Raw genomic sequence first — 14,227 nt, forward strand, 5'->3', positions numbered from 1 at the left:
GATTATTCTGTATTGGGCGAGGGTGTATCTGTCTGTGTGTATGAAAAGGACATGGCTTTCTGTTAGCAATGACTGTACAGGATCAATTGACTGTGCAGGATCTGGCTTGTTTAGTTTTACAATGCTTGTGTTGTTCTAGTGCTCAATGCAGTTTTTAAGATGCTGCCTTTTCCTAGGTGCACCCTTGTTGTGTGACTCGGATTATTACTAAAAATATCTTTTTTATATAGAGGAGGGGGTTGTTAAAAAATGATCAGCACTGGCTGTCATATATACTAGGTACGCCACTGGATTTAATGACCATATTCTAACTTTACTGTTGATGTAGGTGCAGATCGCTCACAGGAAATGGTTTGAGAGACTACAGGAGCTCAAGGCAGCCATTTCCTGTGAGCGATCTGCACGGGACAGGAGCATGGTAAGATCGTTCCTGTCTGAAAACCCGCTAAACCACCAGGTAAGGCTTAAGGGAGGGCTTTCAGGGCTTAAAATAGCCAGGGGAAGTGGGGGTTAGGGGCAGAACCGGTCCGAATATTATTCACAGTTTTTTAATATTCGCGGGCCGGCTCTGCCCCTAACCCCTGCGAATACGGAGGAGGAAGTGTACAGCAAAAAAAGTAGCAGATAAAGATCAATCACACAGGTCTCCTTCAAGGCTCAGTAACACCTCTCCTTAAATTATGTGAAAGAGGTCTGGAAGTGGGGATCGCATCTATTTCATATCCTCAGTGAGACCTCAGGAAGGAACCTAGTGATCAAAACATTATTAGAAGTGTTGTAGAGCCATTTCTTGTATGACTGGATGAGCTATATTTATCTTTTTTTTTTAGTTGTTTAAATTCATGGAGAAATAAATGGCTAGATTGAACCTAATGACTTCATTAACGCATTTCCCTTTTTTAAACCTCTATACCATTTGAAAAAAGGCAAATATCTAATTATTCCCTTCTAGAATTGGATACTTCTTAAATTTAGTAAAAATATTCTGGCACAAGTGTCAAACCTTAAAAAAAGGAAGTCATATTGAGCATTGGAAAATAATAATTAATAAAAATAGTACACATTTAGGGCTCCTTTTACTAAGCTGCAATAGTGGTTTTAACGTGCGCTTAGCGTGTGCAGAATTGCTGTGCATGCTAGACGCTAATGCCAGCTTTGAGCTGGTGTTAGTTTTCCTGCGTAGTGTGGGGGTTTGTGCACGCTAATATTCAGCGCGCAATGTTAGCGCACCTTAGTAAAAGAGGGGGTTAATTTTCCCCACCACCAAATTTCCCCATCCCACCCAACCCAGCTACTTTTTCATGCCACCCGGCTGGAAAAAATTTCTGGGGAGAACACTGGATTTGGCCTTAAGTGGTTCATACTGGAATTTGAAGCTGTGAAATGTGGTTTTACACAAATGGTAGTCATCTTTAAATGTTTTGTTTTTCATAGTGTTTTCCTGTGTTTTCCTTCCCTGTTTTCTGGCAACAGAATGGAGAAATTTTGTATAGTATCATAGTATTTCCTAGCTTTGCAGCTTATTCGTGTTTTCTGCAGATAGCTATCATTATTGATAGCATTTTCTATATCACTTACTACACCAAAGCAATTGGTGTAGTCAGCACCCATCATTCACATATTCCTCCTTGGTGATGTGACCTTCAAATACACAGAGGGAGTATGAGCCTCTGGGAAATGGAGATGACCATCCCGTCTGTCAGACACGGGAAACAGAAAATGATCAAAATGATCAAGTGCGCAGCAGCGTCGAAAAAAGCCAACAGGATGCTGGGCATCATAAAGAAGGGTATCACAACCAGGACGCGGGAAGTCATCATGCCACTATATCGGGCGATGGTGCGCCCGCATCTGGAATACTGCGTTCAGTATTGGTCGCCGCACCTCAAGAAGGACATGGCGGTACTTGAGAGAGTCCAAAGGAGAGCAACGAAGCTTGTAAGAGGGCTGGAAAACTGCCCATACACCGAGAGGCTGGATAAGCTGGGTCTCTTCTCTCTGGAAAAAAGGAGGCTCAGGGGAGATATGATAGAGACCTTCAAGATCCTGAGAGGCATAGAGAGGGTGGATAGGGACAGGTTTTTCAGACTGAGAGGGACAACAGGTACGAGGGGGCACTCGGAGAAACTGAAGGGGGATAGGTTCAAGACAAATGCAAGGAAGTTTTTCTTCACCCAAAGGGTCGTGAACACATGGAATGCGCTCCCGGAGGAAGTGATCAGGCAGAATACAGTACAGGGATTCAAACAGGGATTGGACGGATTCCTGAGGGACAAAGGGATCGTAGGGTACTGAAACCAAGGGGTGATTCAGACAGGTCGTGACCTGTTGGGCCGCCGCGGGAGCGGACTGCTGGGCGGGATGGACCTGTGGTCTGACCCAGCGGTGGCACTGCTTATGTTCTTATGTTCTTAAGAAGTTCAAAGTAAGGATGAGGATTTATATCTTCTATAGGGGCTCCAGAGCAGGCCTGTGAGAATCGTTGGCAGCAGCTCTGAGACTAAATGAGGTATGGATAGAGTAGTGGGAGGGGAGGAAGGTGGTGCTGCTGCTGTTAGACCTGTGGGATAGGGGAGGCAGAGCTAGAAGCTTGAGATGAGGGAGAGAAGTGCTGGAGGGAGGCGACTGCAAAGGGGTAGTGGCAGGGGTCTGGAGGCTGGAATTCTAGGAAAGGGAGAGAGGGTGCTGGACCCACAAGTTAGGGGGTGGCTGGAACTGGGAGGGGGGTTTAAAGCTGAAGGGAAAGGACACAGGTGCTGCCTAGACTCATGGAATATGTGGCTGGAGGCAAGGGAGAGAGACACAGGACCCAAGGCTGGGGGCTGGAACTAGAGTGAAGGGATATAGATGCTGGACTGCAGGGGAGAGGAGCTGAAGGGAAATTAGAGAGGTGTTGGGCCACAAGGAGGAACTGGATAAAGGTAGAAAAGTGTTGGACCTGTGGACAGGTGCTGGACCTGCAGGGGAGATGGTTGACTGTCTGAAGGAAGAGAACCACTGGAGCCATGGGTGGGGGGGGGAATGGAGCTGGAGGGAAGAGAGAAAGGCACTGGACCCAAGGGAAAGGTAGAGAGGTGCTGACCATGGGAAGGAGGGGCTGAAGAGAAGCTAGAGAGGTGTTAGACCAGTGGGACAGGGGCTGGAAGGGAAGGGAGGGGGTGGCTGGGGCTTGAGGGAAGGGATAGAAGAAATGGATCCATGGGGGCTAGAAGGAAGGGAGAGAAGTATTGGACCTGTAGGAGAGGGACTGGAGGGAAGGGAGAGAGGTGCTGGACCTGCAAGGAGGAGGAAAGAAAAGGGAAGCAAAAGAGAGATGCCAAACCAAGGATGAAGGAAGAAGGAGTGAAATACTGAACACATAGCAGAGGGAGGGAGGAAGAGACACATTGGTGTAGGGAAGGAATAGAGGGGAGAAACTGGACATAGGGAGGTATAAAAAAAACAGAGGGGAGATGATATGGAGGGGAGCATAGGGACAGGGATGCAAAAGGGAGATGCTGTAGGGTTTGGCATATGGACACAGAGGGCAATGTTACATCCCCATACCACTTCCAACAAGCCTCCACTGGCTCTAGAGCAGGGGTCTGCAACCTTTAAGACATAAAGAGCCACTTGGACCCGTTTTCGAAAAGAAAAAAAAACTTGGAGCCGCAAAACCATTATAAAACAAATCTAACACTGCATATATTGTTTCTTATCTTAATGCTATATACAGGATCACTAAATTGAAAATAAAATCATTTTTCCTACCTTTGCTATTTGGTGATTTCATGAGTCTCTGGTTGCACTTTCTTCTTCTGACTGTGCATCCAATCTTTCTTCCTTTCTTTCAGCCTCCTGTATGTTTCCTCTCCTCCAGACCTCATTCTCTCCCCCAACTTTTTCTTTCTGTCTCCCTGTTCCCCCTTCTTTCTGTCTCCGTGCCGTCCCCCAAGCCACTCGGTTTGCTGCCACCGCAATCGGGGAACAGCCCCCAAGCCACCGCCGTCCCAAGCTTTCCCTGCAGAAGTGTTGCGCTGACCAGCATTCCGCTCCCTGACGTCAATTCTGACGTAGGAGAGGAAGTTCCGGGCCAACAAGGCATTTCTCCTCATTCCATCCAGCCTGAGCCCCATCTCTTCTTGATCCAGCATTTCCCTTCTGTGTCTGTCAGAATTACCATTCCACCTATTTTCCAGCATCACCCTTCTTTGTGTCCATCTCACCTATATCCCTATCTCACCACTTTTTCAGAATCTTCATTTGTCTCTGTCCTTATCTTTACGCCATGTTCACCATTTGCCCTTTCAATGTCTTTATCTCCCCCCACACACTTTTTCAGCATTACTTCTATGTCTCTATTTCACCTCCTCTTCATGTCCCCTCTGTATCTCTATCCTTATTCAGTAGGTCCTGCTTACCCTTTCTCTTCTTTGTGTCACTATCTCCATTTTCAGCTTTCCCCCCTTTTCCTTTGTTACTGCACCCTGTAGCTAGAATCTTTCCACCCTCCCTCCACTCCGGCCCAGCCCAGTATGAAATATTTCCTTTTGTTTCCCTCCCCTCTCTCTTTCTCTCTCTCTTCTGTTCCCTCACCCACGAGTCCTGCATCTGGCCCTCTCCCTTCTACCTGCACCTGGCAACACCCCCCTGCTCCGCGGCTCTCTTCAGCAACTCGTCAGCAGCAGTGATCAAGACAAGCTGCCGACATTGAGGCCTTCCCTCTACGAGTCCCGCCTTTGTGGAAAAAGGAAGTTGAAACAAGCGGGACTCGCAGAGGGTAGGCCCCGACGTCAGAAGCTTGTGTCGATCGCTGCTGCTGAGTTGCCGAAGAGAGCCGCGGAGCAGGGGATGTGGCCGGAAGCAGGTAGAAGGGAGAGGGAGATAGGAAGGCTGTAGATCTCCAGAGCATGACACCGACCCCGGCCAGGATGATTTCTTTTTCAGGCGTGCACCTTACAAGTCCAGCGTCGCAGCGGGAAATAGCCATGCTGAGCAGTGAGCTCAGCACTACACAGATGAAAGCCTTGCTTGCTGATTGGTCCGGCGGCACGGTGGGGCGGGGCCGCCGGACCAATCAGTAAGCAAGGCTTTCATCTGTGTATGTGCTGAGCTCACTGCTCAGCATGGCTATTTCCTGCCGCGACGCCGGACTTGTAAGCTGCATGCCTGCGTGACACACTACCGGAGCCGCAGCAAAGGTGGAAAAGAGCCGCATGCGGCTCTGGAGCCGCAGGTTGCCGACCCCCGCTCTAGAGCTTTTATAAAATGGCAGGTTCAACCTTTTGGCCACAAAGTTGTCTATGTGCCAGTATTCTAACATTTAAAGTGTGAATAGTATTTGTAAAATGACTGCCATAATGTAATTTAATAAGTTGCTTAACCAACAAAGCTCAAGATGATTTACAGTACAAATTACTAAAAAGTTAAATATTGAGACGAACCCATTGCAGCCCTGGCTTCGTCTCATGAAAGAGCAGAAATAAAATACAGTCCCTAATCAGAAGAGCTAACCAGGTAAACAGCACAGATATAGAAATGGCTGACTACCCATCTGTTACTGAGGCAGAGCAAGACGCATATGAGACTAGTATCACTAGGCAAGATGGCTCTTGTCAGAGTAAAACTTGTGCTAAACCAGCTAAGGTTCCGGTGTTAAAATGGAGCCTGTTCCTTTAAGGCAGGGGTGTCAAAATTCCTCCTCGAGGGCCGCAATCCAGTCGGGTTTTCAGGATTTCCCCAATGAATATGCATGAGATCTATTTGCATGCACTGCTTTCATTGTATGCTAATAGATCTCATACATATTCATTGGGGAAATCCTGAAAACTCGACCGGATTGCGGCCCTCGAGGAGGGACTTTGACACCCCTGCTTTAAGGAGAGGCCAGAGCAGGGAGCCCAGGTTGAGCCATGCTCTGGTTCCCAGAGAGCTACAGTCTATCCCCCTCCCTAGTAGAAGAGGGTGGGGTAATGAATTACTTAAGGAGAAAGCTTTGAAGCAACAAGAGAGTAAGGACAGTGGGAAGGAGGAGCCACAGGAAGCTGAGGGGAAGCACTTCCTCAGGAACTAGGGAACATAACATAAGATTGCCGCTGCTGGGTCAGACCAGTGGTCCATCGTGCCCAGCAGTCTGCTCATGCGGCGGCCCCCAGGTCAAAGACCAGTGCTCTAAATGAGTCAATTCTCACCTGCGTACGTTCCAGTTTAACAGGAACTTGTCCAACTTTGTCTTGAATCCCTGGAGGGTATTTTCCCCTATAACAGACTCCGGAAGAGCATTCCAGTTCTCTATCACTCTCTGGATTAAGAACTTCCTTACGTTTGTACGGAATCTATCCCCTTTCAACTTTAGAGAGTGCCCTCTCTTTCTCCCTACCTTGGAGAGAATGAACAATCTGTCTATCTAATAAGTCTATTCCCTTAAGTATTTTGAATGTTTCGATCATGTCCCCTCTGTCTCCTCTTTTCAAGGGAGAAGAGGCCCAGTTTCTCCAATCTCTCACTGTACAGCAACTCCTCCAGCTCTTTAATCATTTTAGTCGCTCTTCTCTGGACCCTTTCGAGTAATACCGTGTCCGTCATGTATGGCGACCAGTGCTGAGCGGAGTACTCCATGTGAGGGAGCACCATGGCCCGGTACAGCAGCATGATAACCTCCTCCGATCTGTCCGTGATTTCCTTCTTAATCATTCCTAGCATTCTGTTTGCCCTTTTTGCCACCGCCGCACATTGCGAGGACAGCTTCATCAACTTGTCGATTAGAATTCCCCAGTCTCTTTCCTGGGAGGTCTCTCCAAGTACTGCCCCGGACATCCTGTATTCGTGCATGAGATTTTTGTTACCGACATGCATCACTTTACACTTATCCACGTTGAACCTCATTTGCCATGTCAATGCCCATATCTCGAGCTTGATTATGTCACGTTGCATATCTTCACAATCCCCCTGTGTCTTCACTATAGAAACATAGAAGATGACGGCAGATAAGAGCCATAGCCCATCAGGTCTGCCCACTCTACTGACCCACCCCCAAGTCTACTATCCTAGGGATCCCACTCCTGGTGACAGATTCCCTTGGCTTAACCCTCTAAGGGATCCTACATGGGCATCCCATTTGCTCTTAAATTCTTGCATGCTGTTTGCCTCGATCACCTGCACTGGGAGCTCGTTCCAAGGATCAACCACTCTCTCGGTGAAGAAATATTTCCTGGTGTCGCCATGAAATTTCCCGCCCCTGAGTTTGAGCGGATGCCCTTTTGTGGCTGAGGGTCCTTTGAGAAAGAGAATCTCTTCTTCCATCTCGATACGGCTGGTAATATACTTAAACGTCTCGATCATGTCTCCTCTCTCCCTACGTTCCTTGAGTGAGTACAGCCGCAAATTTTTCAGCCTTTCCTCGTACGATAGATCCTTGAGCCCGAGACCATCCGTTGCACCGACTCTACTCTCAGCACATCTTTTCGGTAGTGTGGCCTCCAGAATTGCACACAGTATTCCAAATGAGGCCTCACCATGGTTCTGTATAATGGCATTATGACTTCAGGCTTCCGGCTGACAAAACTCCTGCGGATGCAACCTAACAACTGTCTTGCCTTAGATGAAGCCTTCGCCACATGATCAGCAGTTTTCTTGTCTGCGCTGATGATCACTCCCAAGTCTCGTTCTGTTGAAGTTCTAGCTAAGGTCTCACCATTCAAGGTGTAAGTTCTGCACGGATTTCTGCTGCCGAGGTGCATGATCTTGCATTTCTTAGTGTTGAAGCCCAGCTGCCAGGTCGAGGACCAAAGCTCCAACAAATGTAGGTCCTGTGTCATACTATCGGGTGAATTGCCATCTCTCACTATATTGCATAGTTTGGCATCGTCAGCGAATAACATTACCTTACCTTGAAGCCTCTGAGTTAGATCACCTATGAATATGTTGAAAAGGAGCGGGCCCAAGACTGAGCCTTCGGTACTCCACTGGTCACCTCCGATGTTTTAGAGAGGGTACCGTTAACTACCACCCTCTGAAGTCTGCCACTCAGCCAGTCATTGATCCATGTAGTTAGTGTTTCTCCCAGCCCCATTGATTTCATCTTGCTCAACAGCCTGCAATGCGGGACACTATCGAAAGCTTTGCTGAAGTCTAGGTATACGACGTCCACGGATTCTCCCAAGTCTAACTGTTTTGTTACCCAGTCAAAGAAGCTGATGAGATTGGATTGGCAGGACCTACCCTTGGTGAATCCGTGTTGACTGGGATCCCTTAGATTCTCCTCATCCAAGATTGCGTCTAATTTATGTTTGATTAGTGTTTCCATGAGTTTGCATACTATTGATGTGAGACTCACCGGTCTGTACTTTGTAGCCTCTGCCCTGCAACCCTTTTTGTGCAGTGGAACGACGTTAGCTGTTTTCCAGTCTATGGGGATTTCCCTGAACTTAGGGAGAGATTGAAGAGTCCTGATAGCGGTTCTGCCTGGACATCACGCAGCTCACTGAGCACCCTGGGGTGTAGATTGTCCGGTCCCATGGCTTTGTTCACTTTGAGTCTTGCCAGTTCATAGTAGACGTCGCCAGGTGTGAACTCGAAATTCTGAAACGGGTCTTCCACGCTGGGCCTTGCCTGCAACTGCGGACCGTGCCCCGGTGCCTCGCAGGTGAAGACCGAGCAGAAGTATTCATTCAGTAGTTCTACTTTATCGGAATCTGATTCTGCGCAGTTCCCATCTGGTTTTCTAAGGCGTACTATCCCGTCTGTGTTCTTTTTCCTATCACTAATATACCTGAAGAAGGATTTGTCCCCTTCATGTTCTTTGCCAGAGTCTCTTGCACTCGAAGTTTGGCCTCCCTGACTGCCGTTTTGACCGCTGCAGAACTCACCCTATGTTCTAGTTTAGCTTCCCTAGTCTCCGTTCATTTGTAGGAAATAAATGCTTTTTTCTTCTCCTTGATGAGGTGCGAGATTTCTGCGGAGTACCATTGGGGTTTGTTGTTTCTCCGCCGTTTGTGTACTGATTTAATGTAGAGGCTTGTCGCTACTCTGAATAACTTTGTATCGTCTGCAAATTTAATCACCTCACTCGTATCCGCACCAGATTCAATCCACACATGCAAATTAGGGAAATGGCATGCAAATCTAGCAAGGCAGAGATTCACCAACATTTTTCAGGTACACCGACTGGGCTGGCCGATCAGAAACCAAGCGACTGGTGAGGACTAGTCGCTCATGTCCCTGCCAACTCTCCTGCTCCATGCTGCCCTGAAATCCAAACTGATATGAAAGGAACAATACAGCTCTTGCAAAACTGACAGATGAATTTGCTGCAAATGGAAAATGAAGGAGCTTTAAAAAAAAAAAAAACTCTCTTCCTCGAGGTTCCCCCTGCTCTCTGCCACCCCGACTATGCTCTCTACTGTTTCTGCCGCCTGAGTGCTAAACCAGCAGTGGCACAAAAATGATTTTCAAATCCTTTTTTCCACTCTGGCCATGGAAAACTTCGCCTCCTCTTGCCCCAACTCTCCTGCTCTCTTCCGCCCTTCCCCACAGTGCAAACCTGTGGTTTTAAAGCGGGGCTGCACTGTGGGGAAGGGTGGCAGAGAGCAGGAGACTTGGGGCAAGAGGAGGCAAGGTCTTCCACAGCCAGGCAGCTGCTCCAGCTTCAAACACAAACAAAGAATTGTAAAAGAGACACACCTGGGGTTACTCACAATCTTTTATGGGTTAGGCTGTTAGGAAAAAAAAACTGGCCCCAGCTCGGACGGGCATGTGCAGACCACAATCACACATTTTCATTCCTCCTCCAAACTCACAACCTTTTCCTTTGATCCCATCCTCACCCCTCCCATCCTACTTGCCACTATCTCTCCTATTGTCATCCCCTCTATCTGCTATATCCTCAATCTATCGCTCTCCACCACACTGTCCCTGGTGCCTTCAACATGCTGTTGTTACACCACTCCTCAAAAAGCTGTTGCTGGACCCTACCTGCCCTTCCAACCATCATGTTATCTCCCTCCTCTCCTTATCCAAACTATTTGAACATGCTGTTCACCGCCATTGTCTTAACTTTTTTTCATCTCAAGCTATCCTTGACCTGCTTCAATCGCGTTTTTGCTCCCTTCATTCTTCAGAAACTGCCTTTACGAAAGACTTCAATTATGAAAGTCTTCAATGACCTACTCCTGGGCCAAATCCAAAGGCCTCTACTCTGTCCTCATAAGAACATAAGAAGCGCCATCTCCGGATCAGACCTTCGGTCCATCTAGTCCGGTGATCCGCACACGCGGAGGCCCTGCCAGGTATACACCTGGCTTACCCTATAGCCAACCATATCTCTATATGCCTCTCTCAAGGAGATATGCATCTAGTTTGCCCTTGAAGCCTAGGACTGTCGATTCTGCAATAATCTCCCCTGGGAGAGTATTCCAGATGTCAACCACTCTCTGTGTGAAGCAGAACTTCCTGATATTAGTCCTGAACTTGCCCCCCCCTTAGCTTCATTTTATGTCCTCTTGTCCGTGTCAAATTGGACAATGTGTCCGTGTCAAATTGGTCATCCTTCTTGATCTATCCGCAACTTTTGACACAGTAAACCACCACCATCAATATGCTGTCCTCGCTTGGATTTCAGGGCTCTTGTTTATTGCATGGTTTTCTTCCTATCTTTCCCATCGTACCTTTAGCATATGCTGTGGTAGATCTCTCCAAAGCCATCCTGCTGTTGGTCGATGTACTTCAAGGCTCTGTTCTGAGACCACTTCTTTTTTCCATCTACACTTTTTCCCTTGGTGCTCTAATCTCCTCCCACGGCTTTCAGTATCACCTCTATGCCAATGACTTGCAGATCTTTCTCTCTATACCTGAGATTTCAACTGACATTCAGTCCCAGGTTTTAACCTACTTGTCTGACATTCCTACTTGGATGCCTCTCTGCCATCTAAAATTAAACATGGCCAAGACCGAGCTCCTTATCTTTCTACCTAAACCCATCTCTCCTCTTCCCCCATTCTCTATTTTTGTGAACATTCCCCTCATCCTCCTTATCTCTTCGGCTCACATCTTTGGGATAATATTTCACTAATCTCTCTTTCTCTTTACTATCCAAAGACTACAAAATCTGCCATTTCTTTCTCTACAATATTGCTAAAATCAGACCCTTTCTAAGCCCACTACCAAGACCCTCATCTATACCCTTACCTCTCACCTAGACTACTGCAACCTTCCTCTCACTGGCCTTCCATTCAATTTGTTAGCAACTCTGCTGCAAGTCTCATATTCTGTCGGTGTCGCTATACCCACATTACCCTTCTCTCCAAGTCATTTCATTGGCTTCCTACCTGTTTCTGCATACAGTTCAAACTCTTCTTACTGACTACAAGTATATTTGCTCTGCAACTCCTCAGTATCTCTCCTCTCTCATCTCTCCCCCCCTACCCCCCCCTCCCGGGAACTCTCCTCATAAGATAAGTCTCTCTATCTATACCAGGGATCTCAAAGTCTCTCCTTGAGGACCACAATCCAGTCGGTTTTCAGGATTTCCCGAATGAATATGCATTGAGAGCAGTGCATGCACATAGATCTCATGCATATTCATTGGGGAAATCCTGAGAACTTGACTGGATTGCGTCGCTCAAGGAGGGACTTTGAGACCCCCTGATCTATACCCTTCTCCTCTATGGCCAATTCCAGATTCCATCACTTCTGCTTTGCTGCAATGTATGTCTGGAACAAACTGCCTGACTCGGTATAGCAAGCTCCATATCTGGCGGCGTGTCAAGCTCCATCTCTGGCAGTATTCAAATTGAAGATGCTTTCAATTCTAAACTCCAACCCACCTTCTAAGCACCAATATCTGTTTTATTATTCCTTCTGTAATTCCCCCACCTGAGCACTGTGTATTTGATACATCTTTTCGTCCAGTTTGTCTGTCTTGACTAGATTGTAAGCTCTTTTGAGCAGGGACTGTATCTTCTATGTTTTGATGTACAGTGCTGCCTATGTTTAATAGCGCTATAGAAATGATTAGTAGTAGTAAAAATAAAATTACAAACTATTATATATTTTGCTGAATATTGATACTATCACTTAATTTTTTAAGTATTAATATATTTTGTAATTTGATCACAGAACCAGGGGAATGAGCCGCCAGCTCCACCCGTGGACTAGATCCCATTACACTAGACGTGTTCAACTGCAAAGATGCTGAGGATCAGAGGCACCATTGACTGGACTACTTTTCAACATGTTGGAACTGTTTGCATTTACATTTGTAGTATGGTTTAGTTAGATTTATTTTGCTTTCTAGTATTTGTAATTCAGTGCTGATAGTTAATAATGCAAATAAATAATCACATTCAAGCTAGAATTATTTAATTGTTACTGTGACTTACATTCCACTAATGTTTATGTCATTCATTCCTTTATGATGGTTTCCCTCAGCTGTAGTTTTTGCTCATTTCCCACTTTCTTGCTTTCTGTTTATCAACTTTTAAATTGTATTATACTTTGGAAGTTATTTATAACGACCCTTAAAAATAATCAGATGAAATTTCATAGAATATGCCTTTTTAACTTTATTCCAAGAGCATCTGTGTCTGTTCTTCTGGCTTATTTGCAGCAAGCATCATGCATTTCAGTTCAGTGTGCAGAATCTTGTACACCAATGTCTCGCTTTAATTTTTAAAAAGTAATCAATATTTCCACTTTTGTTTTATTAGTGATGTTTTCGAATCTTAGTGCCCTTAAAAAATGAGACCAAGGAGCCCTAGTGTCAAATGCCTCAAATAGGCAGATAACATTTTTTCAATAAAATAGACTTCTGTACTAACATAGAAACAATACACTGGTTCACTTGAAAGGTGGTTACCAGTAATCAAATGCAATAAACAAAAGTAGAATTAACTTGGCTAATACAGACAGAATTTAAGATTTAAATAGACATGCAAATTAGAAATCCAACAGTTCAGTTTTCCTTCCTTTCTCATTGCACTTAACTCCTAAAGTTAGGAAATAGAATGAAAGGTCATGAAGTGTGATTATAGGTTTGATGTAGAATTGAAGTAACACATCATTTCATGTGATCAAGTTCATTAGACTTAGAGAGATAATTAAAAATAAATTAGATATTTATTATACTTTGGAAAATTCATCCAGTCTGCCCACCCACAGCATCTTCTCCCTAAGAGATTTTACATGCTTTTCCCACGCTATCTTGAACTCAGACAGTCTTTGTCTCTACCACACATTTACCACCCTTTCTGTAAAAAAGTATTTCCTTAGATTACCCCTGAGCTTATCATCTCTTAACTTTATCTTATGCCTTCTCATTTCAGAGCTTGTTTCACATGAAAGAGATATGCCTCATGCATATTTATGCCATGTTGGGTATGTCTCTCAAGAACAAAAACAAAAATAAAAATTAATTCAGAACTCTAAGAGTTTTGATTTAAATGTGTCTTATCATATCTCCCTTCTCCCGCCTTTCTTCTAGAGTATACATATTGAGATCTTTGTCTCCATATGTCTTATGATGAAGACCACATACCATTTTAGTAGCCTTCCTCTGGACCAACTCCATCCTTTTTATATCTTTTTGAAGGTGTGGCCTCCAGAATTGTATACAGTATGCTAAATGAGGTCTCATCAGAGTCTTAAACAGGGGCATCAAAACACCCTTTTTCCTACTGGCCATACCTCTCCCTATCTACCCAAGCATCCTTCTAGCTTACGCCTTCACATTTTCAACCTATTTGACCACCTTATGATCATCGACCAAACTAGACTACTTTAATGTAGTATATGCAGGAATTTCTTAAGTCCTTCTATGCAAGCTTCAGACTCTACAAAATTATGCAATTAGACTCCTCTATCATGTCAATAGATACACAAATATCACTCCCCTACTTAAAGCACACCATTGGTTTCTGATTGAATATACAGTAGAATTAAATATAAGATATTTTTTATTACCTTTAAAGCACTCAGTACAGGATTTATTACCTATTTTAATTCTTTGACTATACTGTACATGCCATCTCGGTCGCTTCATTCTTTGAATGACCACCATCTAGTTCTCCCCTTAGCCCCACCCCTGACAGCCATCTATAATCTACAAGACAACACTTTTTTTTAATATATATATAGCACCTACACTATTGAACTCCTTATCTCAAACCACATGTTGTGAACCTCAACTTAAAAACTTTAAAATAGCAATTAAAACATGCCTTTTTTTAACCAGGCATTTCAAAATTGAGACGGA

The 14,227-nt window shown here is 45.2% G+C and overlaps 1 protein-coding gene across 3 annotated transcripts in view; it reads left to right on the forward strand.

Moving 5' to 3' along the window:
• SMIM14 (small integral membrane protein 14) overlaps nt 1-12,331 on the forward strand; it is a 106,446-nt gene extending 94,115 nt beyond the window's left edge. For all 3 annotated transcript variants that reach the window (XM_033947307.1, XM_033947299.1, XM_033947289.1), the window contains one exon: nt 12,094-12,331. In XM_033947307.1, the coding sequence (XP_033803198.1) occupies nt 12,094-12,132 (39 nt within the window). In that variant the 3' untranslated portion in view covers nt 12,133-12,331. The remainder of the gene's footprint in view (nt 1-12,093) is intronic.
• The last annotated feature ends 1,896 nt before the right edge of the window (nt 12,332-14,227 follow it).

This window comes from Geotrypetes seraphini, chromosome 1 (genome assembly GCF_902459505.1).
Source record: "Geotrypetes seraphini chromosome 1, aGeoSer1.1, whole genome shotgun sequence".
NCBI lineage: Eukaryota > Metazoa > Chordata > Amphibia > Gymnophiona > Dermophiidae > Geotrypetes > Geotrypetes seraphini.